This window comes from Chionomys nivalis, chromosome 1 (genome assembly GCF_950005125.1).
Source record: "Chionomys nivalis chromosome 1, mChiNiv1.1, whole genome shotgun sequence".
Taxonomy (NCBI): domain Eukaryota; kingdom Metazoa; phylum Chordata; class Mammalia; order Rodentia; family Cricetidae; genus Chionomys; species Chionomys nivalis.
Genome location: NC_080086.1, coordinates 179650384 through 179669946, shown reverse-complemented (window position 1 = coordinate 179669946; position 19563 = coordinate 179650384). Strand labels below are relative to the sequence as shown.

General features: G+C 38.8%; 1 protein-coding gene across 8 annotated transcripts in view; it reads right to left on the bottom strand.

Moving 5' to 3' along the window:
* The window catches only part of Cadps2 (calcium dependent secretion activator 2), a 529236-nt gene that overhangs the window by 52707 nt on the left and 456966 nt on the right, over positions 1–19563 (bottom strand). For 2 of the 8 annotated variants that reach the window (XM_057791365.1, XM_057791386.1), the window contains 5 exons: positions 11882–12023; positions 11644–11763; positions 7333–7488; positions 5757–5904; positions 4937–4951 (listed from right to left, as the gene is read on the bottom strand). In XM_057791365.1, coding sequence (XP_057647348.1) covers positions 4937–4951; positions 5757–5904; positions 7333–7488; positions 11644–11763; positions 11882–12023 — 581 coding nt within the window. The remainder of the gene's footprint in view (positions 1–4936; positions 4952–5756; positions 5905–7332; positions 7489–11643; positions 11764–11881; positions 12024–19563) is intronic. The other 6 variants (XM_057791395.1, XM_057791414.1, XM_057791433.1 and 3 more) reach the window with 3 other exon arrangements.

Sequence of the window (19563 nt, the reverse complement as noted above, 5' to 3'; positions counted from 1 at the left end):
CTCAAGGCTCTACCTGCCATTAATTTCATATTTTCATTCTTTAAATATTTTAAAAAATATTTTGTTGCATTTATTCTTCATGTGTATGGATATCTTGCCTATATGTCTTGCCTGTTTAGTGCCGCAGGAGGCCAGTAGAAGGCATGGATTTTCTGGGTCTGGAGTTATAGACGGTGTAAACCAACATGTGGGTGCTAAGAGTTGAACTCAGATCCTCTAGACGTACAGCCACTGCCTTTCACTACTGAGTCATCTCTCTAGCTTCCATATTTTAATTCTCAAGAAACAAAATGTCTCAGAATGCTAGTACATATAGGATAATAGAGGTTACACATTAAATTTTTCCATTGGATTAATTCCGGCCAGTCTTAAAACCAGTCATGAGTCACTCAAGAAGTCATTTATACTCCTTTTACTGAAAGGCTTAGAAAATCAATGAACCTTGGGGATCAAGAAATTCTGATAATGTACAACCTATTGATATACTTTCTTTGATTCCTGATATAGACATAGAGCACGAGAACAAAAGGAAGGACGAGAGAGAGAAATGACCGTATAAGAATGAGTGAAGTTAAAACAAAAAACAAAAGGATCAAAACCTTTAATCTATTATTTCAGAGGTCAATAAGTATGGAGTCACTAGATTTAAACACTATGGGAGTCAGCTGCTACAGATTCATCCCATCATCTGGGAATACCAGCCAAAATGTAGTATGAACATCCATATTTTAGGTATCCATTCTGCAAAGACAGCAAACCGTAGGTATGGGTTATATGGGTATGCCAATACAGGTATAAGAAAGCTAGTAAATTATTCAATAGACCTGGTGGCTTCCCAAGATAAAAGGTAACACTCTAAATCACAAGAGAACAACAAACAGAATTCTTCTCTAAAGCTATCTTTATTGCCTAAGCTAAAACCAACACATTGTTTTCCACTTCAATGAACAAATAACATCGTTGATAAAAATTTAGAAAGTTTTTGTCCCTGACTACAAAAACTTTTATAAATGATGTGTGTGTGTATGTGTGTGATATGTGTGTGCACATGTGTGTATGGGTGTGTATATACATGCAAGTTAGAGGTCAACCTTGGGCCATTCTTTGGCAGTTGTTTATCTTGTTTGTTGATACAGGGTCTTTCAATGGTCTGGGGGATTTCCAATTTGGCTAGACATGTAAACCAACACATCCCAGGGGTCCTTCTGTTTCTGCCTCCATGATCTCAGAGTGCAATCCTGCATCCCAAGCATTTGCAGGTGGCTTCAAGGGACTGAATTCAGGTCCTTATGCTCATATAGCAAGCACTTTGCTGATTAAGCCATCTCCCCAGCTTCAAAACCTTTGTAAATTCTTGTAAAAACATTTACATTTATTTAAAAATATTCTTTTTTAAATGTTTATTTATTTATTATGTATACAATATTCTGTCTGTGTGTATGCCTGCAGGTCAGAAGAGGGCACCAGACCCCATTACAGACAGTTGTGAGTCACCATGTGGTTGCTGGGGACTGAACTCAGGAACTTTGGAAGAGCAGGCAATGCTCTTAACCTCTGAGCCATCTCTCCAGCCCCCTAAAATTATTCTTATTGGACTATTTCAAGTCAAACTGCTAGTTCTAAGTACCAGAGTGTTGGCAGAGTGCCCTCAAAAGCAAACAGGTTATATCTTTCTTCTTCTGAGACTGAATCTCAATTTACATTTGGGCAATAATTTAGAAATCCTTGCTTCACAGCTCAGGCACATTTAAAATCCTGGCATTGCTCCACTCAGTTGGATAGCATCATTTCACTGGACTGTTCACATGCAAATATTTTGGAAACTGAGACTGACCAAACGCCAGTGCAGCCTAGACTTTGGCCCTTGTTTGGGGTTGCATTTTAGTAGGATTGGTCTGCTTCTTCTGGGAATGGGAAAACTCCCCTTTAACTAATAACTAATCCTGTCCAAGTAGGACCACTGGTTCACCTGAGCTACTCACTGATTTGTTCACATTCTCACTTCTTCATTCTTAGTCAATGGGACCATGTAGTGGGAGCTGTGGGCTGTGTTCCTGCCGCCCCAGCTCCTGGTCGCCTGGCTAGCTTATGCCCTGAAATAACAACACACAAACTGTATTCTTTTAAACACTGCTTGGCCCATGATATATAACCTCTTCTGGGCTAACTCTCGCACCTGGACTAGCCCATTTCTAATGATGTGTGTAGCACCCCAAAGTGCGCTTACTGGGAAGAATCTAGCCTATGTCCATCCTGGGTCGGAGCTTCATTGCATCTGCTCCAGAGAGCAGAGCTATCGAGTCTGAGCTCACTTCCTCTTCCTCCCAGCATTCTGTTCTGTTTACTCCACCCACCTATGTTCTAACCTATGACCGCCAAGCAGTTTCTTTTTTTTTTTAACCAATGACCTTCCTCCATCAGGACCAGGGTGCAGTAGCTCAGAGGGTAGATGGAGGTCTACAGCATAGGTAGTCATCTGCTTTTCTATAGTAATGGATACTAAGGATTTAAGACAATGTGGTGGTTTCATGATCTCAACATTGGTCCTGCGGGACTGGCCTAAGTCTGCTGACTCATTATAAACACCTGTCACGTGAGTAGACCATTCAGTCACTAATCACTTCATTAACCCCTATTCTGGGCCTCAGAGAGCACCTTTGCATCATCACGTATCACAAAAGAAAATAGAATTGCAATCTGGGGACACAGGCAGGTCTTTGGTGTGGCCAGGAGTGGAGGGATTTTTAATTTCGTCAATGACAATATATTCATAACAAATTACCAGAGTTCAGTGAGTTAGCTTCATTTCTGCTTCATTCATAGTACATGTTTTACATGTTTCTGAACTGTCCATTAATCTAGTTTTGTTAACAACTCTGTTTCTCTCTGGAACAATTTCAAAACCTGGCAGAGGGGAGAGAGATAGAGGCAGAGAGAGACAGAGAAAGAGAAGAGACAGAGAGAGGCAGAGGGAGACATAGACAGAGAGACAGAGAGAGACAGAGACAGAAAGACAGACACACAGAAAGAAACAGAGAGACAGGGAGGCAGACAGAGGGAGGAACTGAACAATTCTGTAAGTGTATGTATTGGAGATTAAAAGCAATATTACAATCCTTTTCTTTTGTACTTGCTTACCACTTTTCAGGGTTGCTAATAGGTTTTACACCTGCACATTTTGAACTACATTAATTGTGTGAAAGTTGTAGGGAACTAATTGTGTCTGGTGAGAAGGTACAGGTGCAGACCTAATGAACAGTAGCAGATTACTCTTCAACACGACTCACTTCTTAATGTAATGAATCACTTGGCTTGTTGTTGGTGTATGCAGTGGCTACTTCTTTTTTAAATACTAGAATGAATCATTTCTTGCAGGGGAAGAATTTTAGAGCAGTGATAATACGTCAGCCTGTTCATTGTTCAACACACATTTAACAAGAGCCTGGTACATTGTAGGTACTGTGTACATATTAGAACTAATATATTCGTTCAGTATTTGTGGGAAATGATTCCATAATCTAGATGAGAGAACAATGAGCATATGAAGCCACTTAAGATAATATTCTCAGATTGACAGCAGAGGCTTATATCTGGGTGTCGAAAAATATGAAGAGGTGATTAGACGTCATTAGCATCCATGCCAGCGGCTTACTCGTTTAGATAATAAGAAGCAATAAATCACGTTGTGTGTGATCAGACAATAACTACTGAACATTCTGTAACACTGGCAGATCAGTTACTTATATATTTCTATGACTGTATGAGGTATTAGAAATATATTTTCTCCTTAAATTGAACACAGAAAAATATGAGCATATATACATGGCTATAAATGAAATCCAAATAGCTAATAATGCAATCTGGTCAATCATGTACACATGAAAATTCGAGGGCCTTAACCTCCAAAGGTCAGGTACGACTTTAGGGCAATCTTTTAGGGGTTAGGATGGGTCTCATGGTGCAGACTAATTCCTCCCTATCAGTGGAGGCTGATACTTATATCCCAGGTTATTGAGGGTTATTGAAATCCACATTTTTATTCTTCCATATGAAGTGACCTTGCACATGGGTGTAGCCCCCTGATACCAGTACTTAGGAGTTACCCTGACATAGGCTTCATGGTCACCTAAAGCTCCAACTCTATATTCTACAGAAAGTATAAACTGTATCTACATACTTGAAAATAATAAGTCACTCTCCCTGCATATTTATTTGGACTTTGGTTTAAAGGATGCTGAATTCACTTGGCCTTAAGTAATTTTATCTTTTCAAAATGTAAGAATAGCTTGTAGATTCTATAGCCCGAGAGAAAACGTTCCTGTCTGACATCTTTTATTTCTTTATTTTTATTTATTTATTTTTTTTTTTGGTTTTTCGAGACAGGGTTTCTCTGTGGCTTTGGAGCCTGTCCTGAAACTACTCTGTAGACCAGGCTGGTCTTGAACTCACAGAGATCCGCCTGCCTCTGCCTCTCGAGTGCTGGGATTAAAGGCATGCGCCACCATCACCCGGCTGACATCTTTTAAAGTATAAGCATTTACATGCTGTTAATTTTTTTTAAAAAGATTTATTTATTATGTATACAACATTCTGCCTCGATGTGTGCCCGCATGCCAGAAGAGGGTGCCAGATCTCAGTACAGATGATTGTGAGCCACCATGTGGTTGCTGGGAATTGAACTGAGGACCTGGAAGAGCAGCCAGTGCTCTTAACCTCTGAGCCATCTCTCCAGCCCCCACATGCTGTTAATTTTGTAGATACACTAGAAGTCTTAAAAAACTTGAAAATAGAATATTATTTTAATTTGAAAAAGATGAAAACAAAGAGTACATAATTCTAAAATGGAAGATAGGCTTTTCTAAAAACAAACAACACTCTCCCCCACCCATGAATGTAGAAAACTCCAAACCAAACTGAAACAAAACAGGAGACTTACCCATTGGCTCCTAAACTGGATCATGTGATGGAGGAAAAATGAGGTAATGATGAAGGAGAACATGGGGAAGAACAAAGAAACGATGAAAAAAGTAATGACAATAGGAAAGGACACAAAATGTCAATGTAAAAATGTAAACACACAAATCTACAAATACGGATCCATTTTTACCCAATCAACACTTTCAACAAAAACAAATCATGAGGTAAGATGATGTTGCAGTTTTGAGTTTAAAATAAACAAACAAACAAACCTTAAAAGTGAAATAATGAAATTTTTATTAGCGAGAACTAGTATGTTTATTGAAATTTAAACTGCATTTTAATTTATTCTGCGTGCATGTTTATGGAGGTAGAGGTGGGGTGGGTTATTGGCATTGTGTAGAGGACAAAGTACAATTTGTAGCAATTTAAGTCCCACTGCGTGGGTCCCAAGGATGAAACTGAGGTCACTGGGTTTGGTGGCAAGTTCGGAGACCTTTACCCACGGAGCAAACTCGGCCCATTAAAAACTAGTGTCTACTTGATCCTTAAAAAAGGAAACTTCTGTATAAATAAAGTTTTCCATATGCAATCATTTTTGTGCCTTGCTTTTATGGATGCAAACTCTTGAGTCTTCTAAATTTGTATAAACAAACTAGGCATAATTTTAGCTTTCTTATTTGCTTGCAACAAGCAATGTTTATGTAAATCATCAACACCAAAATGGTATACGGGAAATTAAAGACCACTTGGGAAGTTTCAGTAGGCTTATCAACAAAAGGAGAGGCTGTCCAGAGCAGAGGATCCTCCCTGTCACACTACTATCCCCTAGGACTTACCTCTTGTCCTCCATCCAGGGCACAAAGCTTGGTGCTTTGCTTTTTAGCATCCACTAATACATTAAACATTGTGCACACGGAAGCTGGGATGCGCAAGTCGGTGGTTTTGTTTGCCTTTTGCAGCTTGAGTTCAAACGCAGCTCTTGTTCTAGTTATTAAAACATGAATTAGAGTAAGAGATCCCGACATACATCCTACCCATTTGTAAAAGTGAAATCAATTCTACAAGCTGATAATATAAGACAAGCAGAAACAGAGTAAGTAGCATGTTGGAGCTAGGGAGTAGGGGATTGGGACCAGCTGGGCTGTTCTATGCAGGTTTCTCAAAAAGGCTTAGACTGTGATGTTTCTATAGAAGAACAGAGTTTGTGTTCTTCACCAGCTGGTATTTTGAGTGCTAGTTTACGCAGCCATTCAAGGCAATGCAGACATCCAAATGAAGATTTTGGTTATATCTAATGTATCACATTTAATGGCAATTTTACTTAGTGCCTAAGTTAATATCCAAGTATAAAAACTACATGTTCTTTTTGCATTTAAGCAGAAGACATCCTGTGTGTTGATGCAGAATGAAACAAAAAGGTACCAGTCTGGAAAGCTGGAAAACTAACAAACCACAGAAAACGACAATCCTTTTATGTCATTAAAATTGTCTCTTAAATGCCTGAAGTTACAGGTAAAAAACTTGTGAACAGGTAATTTAGATAGACTTTTGTTAAAGACCCCAGCATCACTATAGTCTGACCCACAGATTTAAGACTTGAAACTCACAGCTGAGTGAGTTTTAAAAATTAAATAATCCAAATCACAGTCTTGTCTTAGGCGGGCATTCACATTACTCTAAGAACTAGACTTTCTTGGCTCAATGTGTTTAGATACTTGGTAGGGGTATTCAGTTGTTCCAACTAATATTTGAGTGTTACTCATGTGCACCCCCCTCCCGCCAAATCAAAGACACAAGTAAACACATCATAAGTAGAAGAACAGGAGATGTTTGACTTATTAGCATGCTATGCTAACATTGCAAGAACTGTTTACAAATAAAAGGATATTTGCAAGACTCTGAAGTCTTTGAGTTATTTCTGGTTAAGTGCCGAGGAATGCATACTGCTACATCATCTGATGTAACTGGCGAATTCCAGAAAGCAGTGAGTAACCTCGGAACGGGGATGGTGCTAACTGTATTTTGAGCTTATCTGGCCACTTTCACCGTGCACAGACACAATACATAAGGCATAAGAACTCAGTAGACTGTTTCTGGATGTCTGAGGAGATGCTATTTTGGGAATATAAATCACAGTACTCCCAGAGAGACACACATGGTTGATGTGATTAATATGGTGTAGGTGCTACTGATGAGAGAAATGGGTGGGAGACCTGAAAAACAGTATCGTCAGACTGAGTTCATCAATGACATGGATTCTCAGAATTAAGGTCAGAGAATGCAATATCCAGGACATTTTGAAACAGTGGTTCATAATCATTTCTCCCCTGTGGTAATTAATAATGGGTATTTGGTAAACTGTGGCATGATGGGTACTAGCATACCAAGCAGCAACTTGAAACACACATCTACCTTTTGACACAGGCCTCTATCATATCACTGGCCATAAGTTTAAGTCTCTGCTCTAAGTGGTGGGCAAATTCTTGTTCTGGCCAATGCAGGTCATAGACAAACATTTGCAGTGCATCAAGTTTCCAGAACAGGTCTTCAGATGTTGCTGAGCCATTGCTAGAAGAAAGAGGAAGAGCGAAGAGCACTATGAACTTGCAGCATTAACAACAACATGGACCACCCATCCGCTGATTTTCCTTTCTGTGCTATTGTCATCAGTGAAGAACAGACCACATACAATCTCTCATGAGCCAGGCTTCTCTTGGGTTGGCGTTCTAAGTCCTCCTTTCAACTTCTTAACGGGGTAAGGCCAAAAGAACATGAGAGAAATAGATGCAATAGTGAGTTTTTGCAAAGGGGACAAAACTGGGTACAAAGACAAAAGATAAGAAGTCAAGCCGTGTAGCTGGGAAATGGGGGCACAAGACATTAGGAGACAGAGGCAGAGGCAGAGGCAGATGAATCTCTATGAGTTCGAGGCCAGCCTGGTCTTAAGAGCTAGTTCCAAGAGAGCTAGGATTGTTACACAGAGAAACCCTGTCTCAACAAAACAAAATAAAAATAAAGCTGTGCATAGGACAGATATTTTAAGCATTCTTTACCAATTTCTAAAATAATGATGAATACATAAAATTATCTTCTCTTCTAGATTTGGAAAAGTGTTTTGTGCAAGAAAACTTGAATGCTCACACCTATTAATACCTTACTGCCATCCATGTACCTACACCTCTGTCGTCACTGTGGCTTCTATCTACAAGAATGGAGCACACAGGAGATAATAGGTTAGGAAGGAAGGAAAACCTTTGCTTTTAGTTTGAATTGCTTTGTGCTGCTTTTAGATTATGGCTAAAATCTAACATTACAGAAATGGTATAACACAGAAATGGTATTTCAGGTGCTCTAAAGTTAGAGCAAAATCATGCATTTCCCGTCTTTATGCATGACTTAGCCAACATTCACCACAGTGAGAAAACTACTCTAGGAAATGGTATTTTCACACCATGTATGAAGGTAATCTGCAGCAGAGTTTGTATGTTATTTGAGCAAGTGATACCATCACTACTTTCCATGAGCCAAGTATCCAGTTGATAGGATGACAGATGTTTGAAAGTAAAATACTCCTACATTAGAACATATTGAGACTCAATTGTGAAATCAGAGCAAAGCAGAAGTAAAAAGAAAAAAAAATACTCTGAGCAAGGTCTGATTTATTTGTTCTCAGTGTCCTAATAACTGCTTCACATTTATTACACTAAATTTATATTCTTACTTTGAAAAACAAAATGCAAGAAATAAAACTCATTTATTACAAGGGCACACTGGAGACTTTAAAACAAATTATTTTAAATGACCACAATGTTTAGCTAAATATAACTTAATTAGCGAGCTTTAGAAAAGTCACCCTTGCCCTGGCCAATTAAAAGCTTGGTTTCTGCCCTGCACCCTGGCCTCAGTGTTTCAGCTCTATCTCCAATTTAAGTTGCTATTTCTATCCATTCTGCCAGGAATTTCTCAGGATCTCCTGGTCTAGCCAAGTTGTCTTCGGAGTGAAGTTCTCAGGGGACCAATCATGACAAAACTGAATAGCACACACCAAATTTTCCTGACTGATTGTCTCTGCACCTTAATGTGTGCCGCACGCAGCATCAGTAAATTCCTGACAAGGCTGCACTGACACTGCCGTGAAGAATGTGTAAGACAGTGCCCTCTTCACACGGATCACATGTACAAGAAAGACATGAGAACAACAACAGGGCAGGCAATCTCCCCTCATGTATCCAGTGGGTATAGTTAGAAGATCTGTGCTTATATCTGAGGTACTTGGCAAGAGGCAAAGCTGGCTTATAAATTTTGGAGGGCTGTAACTTTAGAAATGTGCATGCTTTCGCAACATACTACCAACAAAAATTATCATCAAAACAAAACAAGATCTCATAGTCAATATAATTCTATTATTTTTTTTTACACAAAATGTGAATTCTACCCGAACATGAATGTGGTTTTCTTCTGCTTAATGCTAAGTTAAAATTAGAGACAATCAATGTTTTGAACTGGAAATTTAATTGGTCTAATAAGTGTCTGTTATAATTAAATAGATGAAAAAATATAAATAGGTTTTCTCTGGATTTGATACAGATAACCTGCAATTTATTCAGAGACTTTGCATTTAAGATCATTTCTAATCAGTGACCTAGTCCTAAAAATATTACTTACAGATTAAAGAACTCAAATGTGAATAATGGATGCTGATAAATTCTCTAAGTCAGTAGAAATTTAGCTCAGTGACATTTATCTGCAGGGCTAATGACAATCATCTGTACTGCCACCCCTTCCCAAATAATGACTCTATCTAGAGAGAGAGAGACAGGAAGGGATCATCTGGATCTTTCTTTTTTAAAATCATTGGGAGCCTTCTTCTCTGGCAAAGCAACAAATGGCAGATGATGCTGGTGCAGCTGGACCCGGGACCCAGGATTAGGAGGATATGGCAGCTTCTGTGGAGGATTCCTGGTCACTATAGAGGTTGAGGTCATGGTCAAGGCTGCGAGGCTCATGGAGGTAAAGATGAAGACAAGGAGTGGATCTCATCACCAAGCTGGACCACCACATTGAATTTTTCCTAGGAACATCCCCGAAGGATGAGGTTCTAACGATCATGCCAGTGCAAAAGCAGACTCGGGCCACAGAGGACCAGGTTCAAGGCTTTTGTCATTATCGAGGACTATAATGGACATGTTGGTCTTGGAGTTAAGTACTCCAATGAGGTAGCCACTGCCATCTGAGGGGCAACACCTTAGTAGCATTTTCCCAAGTTAAACACCATTACTAGACTGGAAACACTAAGCTCTTTCACAGGCTATTGCTCTCTTTCTTGGTCTCTTTCTCTTTGTTTTCCTGATTGGATATATACAAGATCGAATAGATTTGATGGTGGGTGGTGGGTACAGAGAAAGTTAAGTTTTTGAGCAGTCTGTTCTGTTGAAGCAGAATAAAAAGTGAAGCGTGTGAAGGGTTTAGAGGGCCAACGAGTGTGGGTTCAAATTTTTGCCTATCATTTACAATTTGCCTATCAATTATAGCTTTTTTTCTCTTGTTAATTTACTCGGGAATGACAGTTTTTAAATTGCAAAATGGAGATAGTGACACTTACCTTACAGAGTTGTTATAATGATAAAATGAGATAAAGAACTTGGCACTGTGTCTAGAACACAGCAAATTCTGAACACATGGATAGATTCTCTGTAATTTTTGTCTTATAGTTGTGCTAACTAAATTAGTATGATATCATGGGCAAAAGATGTACTGTCTTTTTACAGCTGTAAACTAAGTGTATACCTTCATTAGGTTGCTATAAGGCTCTGACTTTCCAAAAGAGGAAAACTGTAAATAATAACGATGGGACAATAATACAGAGAAGTAATTACCATTTCTTAGACACCTAGCATGTTCCAATAGCAGTAATTATAAAAAGCTTAGTATGTGCCAGACACTTTTATACAGTGTTTCTGCTTTTCCCCCACCAAACTATCTATAAATCAGGAATCAACCATTTTCAAACAAAGGAAAGTGAGCCTAAGAAAGATTTATGATTCACAAGTTAAGGGTTAAGGTGAAACCTATTCATTTTTAGAGGCCTTTCCCATAATAACTCTTGGGCTAGCCACAGGATGGAGTAAATAAAAATGTGGCTTTTAAAGGTATCATGAATACCTTAACATTGCAAGTTTTTCAATTTAATCAGGAAAGGAATGGCAGAAGAACATCCTGGTATTGGGAGCACTTATTTCCCTGCAAGGTCTAATTTTGCTTCTTTGTTGTTAACACTAAGATAAAAACCACTCAATCTGATGTCATTGAAACCCTTTTTTGATGACTTTCTTCATGTACAAAGTCAAGGATGTGGGCAGTAAGAAAGCTGAACGCAAGCATCCTTGAATTTACCACAATTATCAACACAGGAAATTCAGGGTTGGACTACTTAGGAGAGATTCTACAACTTGGGATTTAAAAAAAAAAAAAATGAATCTGCCACACAGAATAGACACGAACAACATAAAACCAGTGTGCTTTCTTTCTTTCAACCTCTATCACTTATCATCAATATGCTAAGGTCAGCGTAATAGCTTAAAACACTCAAATGCATAAAGCCAAAGACAGTACTCCTCAACCAACAATGATCAACGCCATGCACTCTGAACACATCTGCACGGAAGACAGCCCAGGCCATGCACTAGCTAACACAACACCAGGAAGTAAGTGAGGGATACACACGTGGACTCATATAAAGAAGCCATCCACGGAGGAGTAGAAAAGCTAGGAATCTGTGGAAGATTAAGAGGCAGACTTGGAACTTTTGGAAGAGCTACATTGGGAAGACTGTTGGCGATATTCCTGTAAAGAAACAAACAACGTGGGAAGGGGGCACCATAAGCAATAACCACAGACGGCTGAAGGTAAAGTCATAAGGTCAAGACCAGGACCGGTGTGCTATGGACACCGGAGTACCTACTTGACAGGCTGCCATGTCTCCTGCTCAAAACCTCTGTGGATCGACTGGGCGATGGCAGACTCCATCAGGTCCACGTAGCGGACAACCAAGGGCACAAAGATCTCTTGCAAATGTTTGTGAAATTTTCCATTACACAAAAGTGCTGAAAGAGGCAAGAAGAAACAGTATTTGTCAGAGAGATAATATCAGCTACTCAGGAAAAAAAAAATAAGTGGAATTTCCTTTTTCTTAAAGAGTCTCACAGGGGAAACTAACAGAAACTAGATAGATGATAATGGATTTTGTTCTTTATATTGAGTATTATATCATGGAAATTATCTCAACATTATAATTAGCCTCACATAGATGCCTGTCAAAACAAAAATAGATTCTATTTCTGTAAAAGGTTCTAAGCAGGTGGTATGTTTGTACTTCCTAAGAGATTTAACACATAGGCACATGACCACTTCCTGTAAATTCAAGGGAGCTGTTGCCTCCACAGAAGGTCCTGACACATGTAAATGCAGCAATTAAGCAGAGTCAGAATACCCTTGCTAGGCTGTGTATCGTTGACGCAAAAGCTAAACCTGTTCAATTATGTGAGGTAACCTTGATCACATCTAAGAACTATACCTTTGCATTCACCTGGGAGGATAGCTGTGACCCAGGAATATCTATTCTGATTCACGAGTTTTTTTTAGGTACTTGGAGATTTATTTCTGAGTATTCAAATTAGTTCATTACTTTTTGTGTCTTTAGTGGTTTTTGGGGTTGAACTTAGGGTTTTTGTATATTAGGTAAATGCTCTACAACTGACCTACATGTTCATTCCTGATACCTCTGTATTTAAAAACAGCACATTTTATCTGTTTCCCATTAGTCTGAAGAATTAAGGTTTGGAACACTCTTTGTAGATGGACTGTAGAAGTCTTACATTTTGTTCTACTTGGTTAAGACTATTGGACAGGGTGTACCTATCTCTTCCTGGAGATTGATGTTTTCCATGCAAAGGTCACAATTTCATTAAAACAGGTTACAGGATGAGGCTAAGCTGCACCTGGAAAGGACAGCCTATGCAGGAAAGTACTAAGCAATGCTAATTGAGATGAAAGGAATTTAAATATTTTTATTAGTATTAGTATACATTGTAAATTTTTCTCAAATATATCCTAAGTACATTTATGAATGTTTTATATCTTCAAACTGAAAATATACTCATTAAAAATACATATTTACCACATCAGCACTTAAGAAGCAGAGGCAGTTTGATCTCTGTGAGTGCAAGGCCAGTCTGATTTGCAGAGTGAGTTTCAGGGCAGCCAGAGCTACACAGAGAAACCCTGTCTCAAAATACACACATGCACACATGCATGTATGCACATACATGTACAAACTCACACACCCTTGCAGTCCTTGGTCAGGAGAGGCATATGTGAAGAGATGAGCTGGAACTTAAATTTAATCTGAATATCAGAAGTTTCCCATGGGAACTCTGTAGTGGGGAGGGGTTTACTGGGTGGAAGAAACAGCTAACATAAAACTTCAAGGGGACTGAGCTGGTGTCCTACAAAGATGAGGAACACAGTCCGGAAAGGGAAGAGTAGTTTTGGGGGGAAGCTAGCTTCTAGGACACTGTGGGAGTTTTCTGGGCACAATGGCATTTGTCAGTAAAGGAATGACCTGGTCTTTCTGGTCACTGTATGGCAAGTGGAGGTCATCAAGAAAAGAGAAGAGGTGGCTAGTGACAAGTTCTAGGTAAAGGATGATGATGGTAGCTTTGATGAAGGTGTCAGAAGTGGAAGATGATAAAAAATAATCTCTCATCAAGTTCCTTCACTTCATTGGATTTGAACATCTGCACATGTTGAGCCATAACAAGTCTACTCTCTAGAAACTCCGGCAGTCTGGTCTTATGGCCGATATGACATCTTCTCATGTTATTTTCTTTATATAAAAATGAACAGCCGGGCGGTGGTGGTGTACACCTTTAATCCCAGCACTTGGGAGGCAGAGGCAGGCGGATCTCTGGGAGTTCGAGGCCAGCCTGGTCTACAAGAGCTAGTTCCGGGAGAGGCACCAAAAGCTACAGAGAAACTCTGTCTTGAAAAACCAAAAAAAAAAAAAAAAAAAAATGAACAGACGGTCTTACGACCTTGACAAAGCACATGCCATTCACTAACATAACAGCTTTAGGGAATGCTCTCGGTGTATTTCTGTGGCTTATAATTTTGCCAAAGGGTGGAAAAAAATGGACTTGTGAGGATGGAATAGATCCGAAATGTGCAATACTGATTTTGTTCTATCTCTCATGTGGCTTAGTTTTTCCTTGTCGTTAAAAAACAAATCAAATGAACAAACAAATAAATCTACAAAGGAGGACCTGAGTTTGGAAAAGCTAGGCACAGTGATGCACACCTGTAAACTCAGTGCTGGAAAGCAGGAAAAGGGGTATCTCATGGCTTGCCTGGATTGTCCATCTAGTTGAATCTAGGAGCTCCAGCTTCACTGGGAGACGCTGTCTCCAAAATATAAGGTATAAGCAATACAATTAAGGAATACACACGACTTGGACCTCTGATCTCCGTAGGTATACAGGCATACCACGAAAGAAATATTTTCTTGCTTAATTGTATGCAAAGGTCTCTTATTCAAGTAGAAAAATTGTATTTAGTGATAAATGTGCTATTGAGAAGACTAATATCATCTTATGATGTTTTCATTAGTACACAGAAGGAAGGTGTTTCATTTATTCCCAGAGATGCAAGTCACAGAACTAGACGACACAGTCCAAGGTGTAATTCAGTTACCCTTTCACCAAATGTCACCTAAATAAAGATACCAAGCTTTAAGGGTAATATGTTCTCACCTGAAATATCAAAATCATTATGACAGCCCAATTAAGAAATGTAATGAAATCTTATTGACTGTATCTTTGCTTAAGATCTCTCCTCCTTCTCTATATAAGTATTTTTGGAGTGTCAAACACTGTGTTAAGTTGTATTGTACATTCTTGTCACTTAAGTGCCCCAAAATCTCTAAGAAGAAAGGAAGGAAGATTGTAAAGAAAACTAGAGTTTAGAGAGATCAGGAAATTTACCTAAGGTCATTCAATTACTAAGCAATAGAACCCGGATTTAACACCAAAGCCACATGTTAATCTATATCATAAAAATCACAATTCTTTTATTTAGGTTACCATAAAATATTGCCTGTCTACTTGTCCATCTGTCAACCTAGTATCAGTGGATTAATATTTTTAAGACCTATAAATATAGTGAATTGCTTTTATAATATGTAGGCTGATGATATCTTTATTAAAACCAGACAGTTTTACACTGCTGTCCACCGAGACTGTGACTAAACTTTATTCTTACAGTGCAGCATTGACAAACAAACAAACAAACAAGAAACAAGGAAAGAACTCCATCCAGCTTCTCCTTTTTGAGCATACTGCTAACCACTGTTACCGTTTTACTACTCTAAGACCTGTAAACAATTTTGACAAATTATTACAATTACAGATGAGCCTGCAACTCTTCAAGTCAAAAGCTACTTTACAGGGCTGGAGAGATGGCTCAAAGGTTAAGAGCATTGCCTGCTCTTCCAAAGGTCCTGAGTTCAATTCCCAGCAACCACATGGTGGCTCACAACCATCTGTAATGGGGTCTGGTGCCCTCTTCTGGCCTGCAGTCATACACACAGACAGAATATTGTATGCACAATAAATAATAAATAAATAAATAAATATTTTTTTTAAAAAAGCTACTTTACAGAGATATCAGGCGATTTGGCAGTGAATTCACAGCTTAATAAAAGGCAGAAGTCTAAAATAATTCTTTTCAATGATGTTATTAAATGTTGCAATAATTTTAAGATTAAGTGGAAGTTGACTCACAGGTACTTCTAGCAAGTGTTGTCTTTATATTTGGAAAGTACAGCTTCGTTGTCTTGTATGTTTTGATTTTCTTTTTTGTTGTTATTTTGTCATTTTTTTGTTTTATTTATTTAGTTTTTTAGGTGAAAGAAATAGCTTGGAGTGGGTAGGGAGATGAAGAAGATCTGGGAGGATATGGGGGAGGGACAAGAATATGATCAAAAACATTGTGTGAAAAAGAATATAATGAAATAATATAATGAATCAAAGCATTGCATTTCCCAATTTTTGTATTCCCACTCCGGAGTCAAAGTGGAGATTTCCAATCTCATCTCTACACCAGCATTGCTGAGTTGAGTGTCACAGTCTTTTCTTCACTCCCTACATCCAGTCAGTAATCAAGACCCGTGTGTCTTCTGGCCCCCACGTCTTTGCACCTGGTTGGTCCTCTGCTTATCTCTGCGGCTGCTACTCAGTCTGTTCTCGTCAGCAATGACTGATGCAGTTATTTCCTAATTGGCCTTTTGGTTCCTATTTTTCCCTTGGTCAGCTCATCTGCTCACAGGGTCAAGCAGGAGGGTTTACAAAAAGAGTAAAACTATCCCCCACCCCCACACTACAGTCCTTCCATGTGGCCCTCCAATAATCCTGAAAGCTTCAGCAAGGCATTAGGCTCTCGATGACACCCTACCGTGGCCTCTCCAGTCCATTTCTGGTGCTTGTGGCCCATATTTCCTGTGGCAATTTTCTTAAGTCACTCAAATTCTCATATCATTACTAATACTTTATTCTGCCCCCTCTTCCTTGACTGGTTATTGGCTTTTCCATGCTTTCAATTTTAAACCCTATTAGTTGATGTCGTTTTCTCTCTCTACAGTTATCCCTCTCTCCTTCCTCCTTATGTTAGCACTAGTCCTTGAGGTAGGGATCATACGTTTTCTCAGTATTGAGCTGAGGCCTGGCTTACAGTAGTGTTTATGTGTTGGATGTATGAATGAATATTTTGGACACAAAAACAAGCTACTTTTTGGAATATTGCATCAAATGACAGCTATATTGCTAACTGAGGCCTGTATATTCTTCACATTTTATATAAGATGTTATTAGATGATACCGTCATGATAAATTCTATTATGATCCATAGATCTGGCTGCTAAAATTTCTACTGGATAAGAGGCCTTCTTATTTTAATGGATATGGCACAAATAGAATTTTTTTGTCAGTTATTACTACTAGCAATGTGATTATTTCATGCATGACTTGAAGAAAATGAAGATGAGCTATACTTCTTATGAATTTCAATAACAAGTAATGAATTTTGGCTAGAAGTTTGCTCCAATTTCAGCTGACACTTGCCTTTAATTTGGGGAGTTCTGGGACTGAACTCAGGTTCTAGGTACTTGTTCTAGCAATGTGATATATCCCCTGCTTTCCTTTTTGATTTTTTAAAAGCCACATTTTAAAAAAATAAGAAAACCTGACAGTATTAGCTTGTAATTACAGAGAAATAAAAGCAGAGAGAGACGGGGGAAAGGGAAAGAAGGGCACAGTGAAACAGATGAGGGGGCGACGGGAAGGGAAAGAGAGGCAGGGGAGAAACAGCACATAGAGAGTGGGGAGGAAAGAGCAGGAAGAAGGGAGAGGCAGGTGAGAAGCAGGGAGAGCACACTAGTGTGGGACAGCACGGCTACAGAAATTCACACCTGTCAGTCACCGTGTGCTTGTCCCTGCTTGCCCATCTGCCAGCTCTCACCCTACTTCCATCAGACAGAAGCCCCTCTCAGAGGTAGCCTGAGGCATCAGGAATCTTCTACTGTGGTAAGGATTTGCTGCCGTCACCTGTCTAACTTATGGCTTTACAAGGTACCATTGCAACAACGCACTGGAAAGGGCAGGTGTTCAACCTGGCTTCGTTCAAGGAGGTTTCTTTCTTATTTTTTTCACTGTGTGGTTCTGGCGTATTGGCCTAGTACCCTCGATGTTGACCAGACTAGCCTCAAACTCACGGCGGCCCAACTCAGGCATCTCCCCCAGTGTCAAGATTATTTCTGACATTGTACTCCAGATGTGGAAGAGCCATGGATTGCCCTGGAATCTTAAAAAAATGGCTACAGCTACTTGAATGGAGATTCAGCACCGAACTGACCAAAATAACCATTTCTTCCCAGATTCCATGTACTGAAATATCACCTTGTTAGAGAATGAAGCAACATGCCTGATATGATATCTTATAGTACTAGTAAAAATAACAGGAAAGGAAGAAAAAGGCCTAAATAAAGCAAAACTCATGATGCAGAGGGCCTAATTAGTTGAACATCTCCAATAATTAGTAAATAAAAAGTATTTGACAGAGGCTTTTAATAGCAATATTTCAACATACTTTATGATCTAATTAATAAAAATTACTAAGACAATGATTACTGAGTAAAATGAATAGACAAATGAGGTGTTCATGTATTGTTTTCAGGGTAAACTCATGCTGCTCTCTCTTGAACTATATAATCTGCTTTTATGTTGCTGCTCTGCCTTCCAATTAGTTGGCATTAGTGAATTACTGGTAAGAATGATTATTCTCCCTCAAATTCTAATTGGTTATTTTATAAGTAAAAGTGTAATTTGTAATAGATAACAAAACAAAGTAAACACCACCAACCACAAGACAAACTGAGAGACTTTGCTATGAGATAATTATTCAAGGGAATACAAATTCTACCAACATGCAGCAAGATTTAGACAATGGATTAAGGTATAAAATTAATAGTCACTCTTCAGGTTTACATATACACAGAACAAAGACAAGCAGTACAGGAAACCTGAATCGGCATTTCAGGAGGGAAGTGAGGAGACTTGTGGCTGACAGCAGCATCATGCACCCAGCCGAGAGCCTGGCATATTAAATGCACACTCAATAAATGTGCTTCCTGCATACAGCTTCTAATAGAAGTTACGATAGCTTCCCACTCAATTTAAGTAGAAAGCACAGTGGATTTCATTAACCATTCACTTACATTTTAACACACTTAGTTACTTACTTTTGTATGTGGGGAAAGAGAGAGAAAGAGAAAAAGAGAGAGAGAGAGAGAGAGAGAGAGAGAGAGAGAGAGAGAGAGAGAGAGAGAGAGAGAGAATGAGAATGAATAACTTGCTGGAATCAATTCTCCTCTTCCATCATGCAGGTCCTGAGAATTGAACTCAGGTCATTAGACTTGGCTGAAAGTGCCTTTACTCACTGAGTTTTGCTAGCCTCAATCAGTTAAAATTTTTGAAAAGCAATTTTATATGGTTTACCAAATATTTAACTTATATGCTAACTACCAGAGTAAGTTCCTAAAACCATACTCATTTCTTCCTTTCCTCTCAAGGCACTTGCTAGAAGCCATAAACAGACACGTGTATGCACATAATATACCTACAGAGAGGTGACAACTGAAAGCTCAGATGTTACAGTGTTTCTTACTTTGGAGGCAAGAAAGGTAAATATACCTATTGAATGGATACAATCAATATAACAAATGTAATTTTGTAACCATAAATAAAAACTTTCAGGGGCTAGAACAGAGACTGAGTTGTTTATCTGCTATAACCATTTATTATTTTATATTTAGTAACATAGAAATGTTTCTATTGACCACTAATTTTCATGCTTCTTAGAGACAGGAATCATTTCTTACTTTATCCACATATTTTGTTTTATATGAGTTTTATTCAGGCACAACTCAGTAGGAATTTTTAACCAAAGCTCAGGACGACAATGCCTTCATCTCCAGCAGTCCTCAGGATGACTTTATGAGATTCTTTAACATCAGAGCAAGAGGTGAAAGTCTGATTT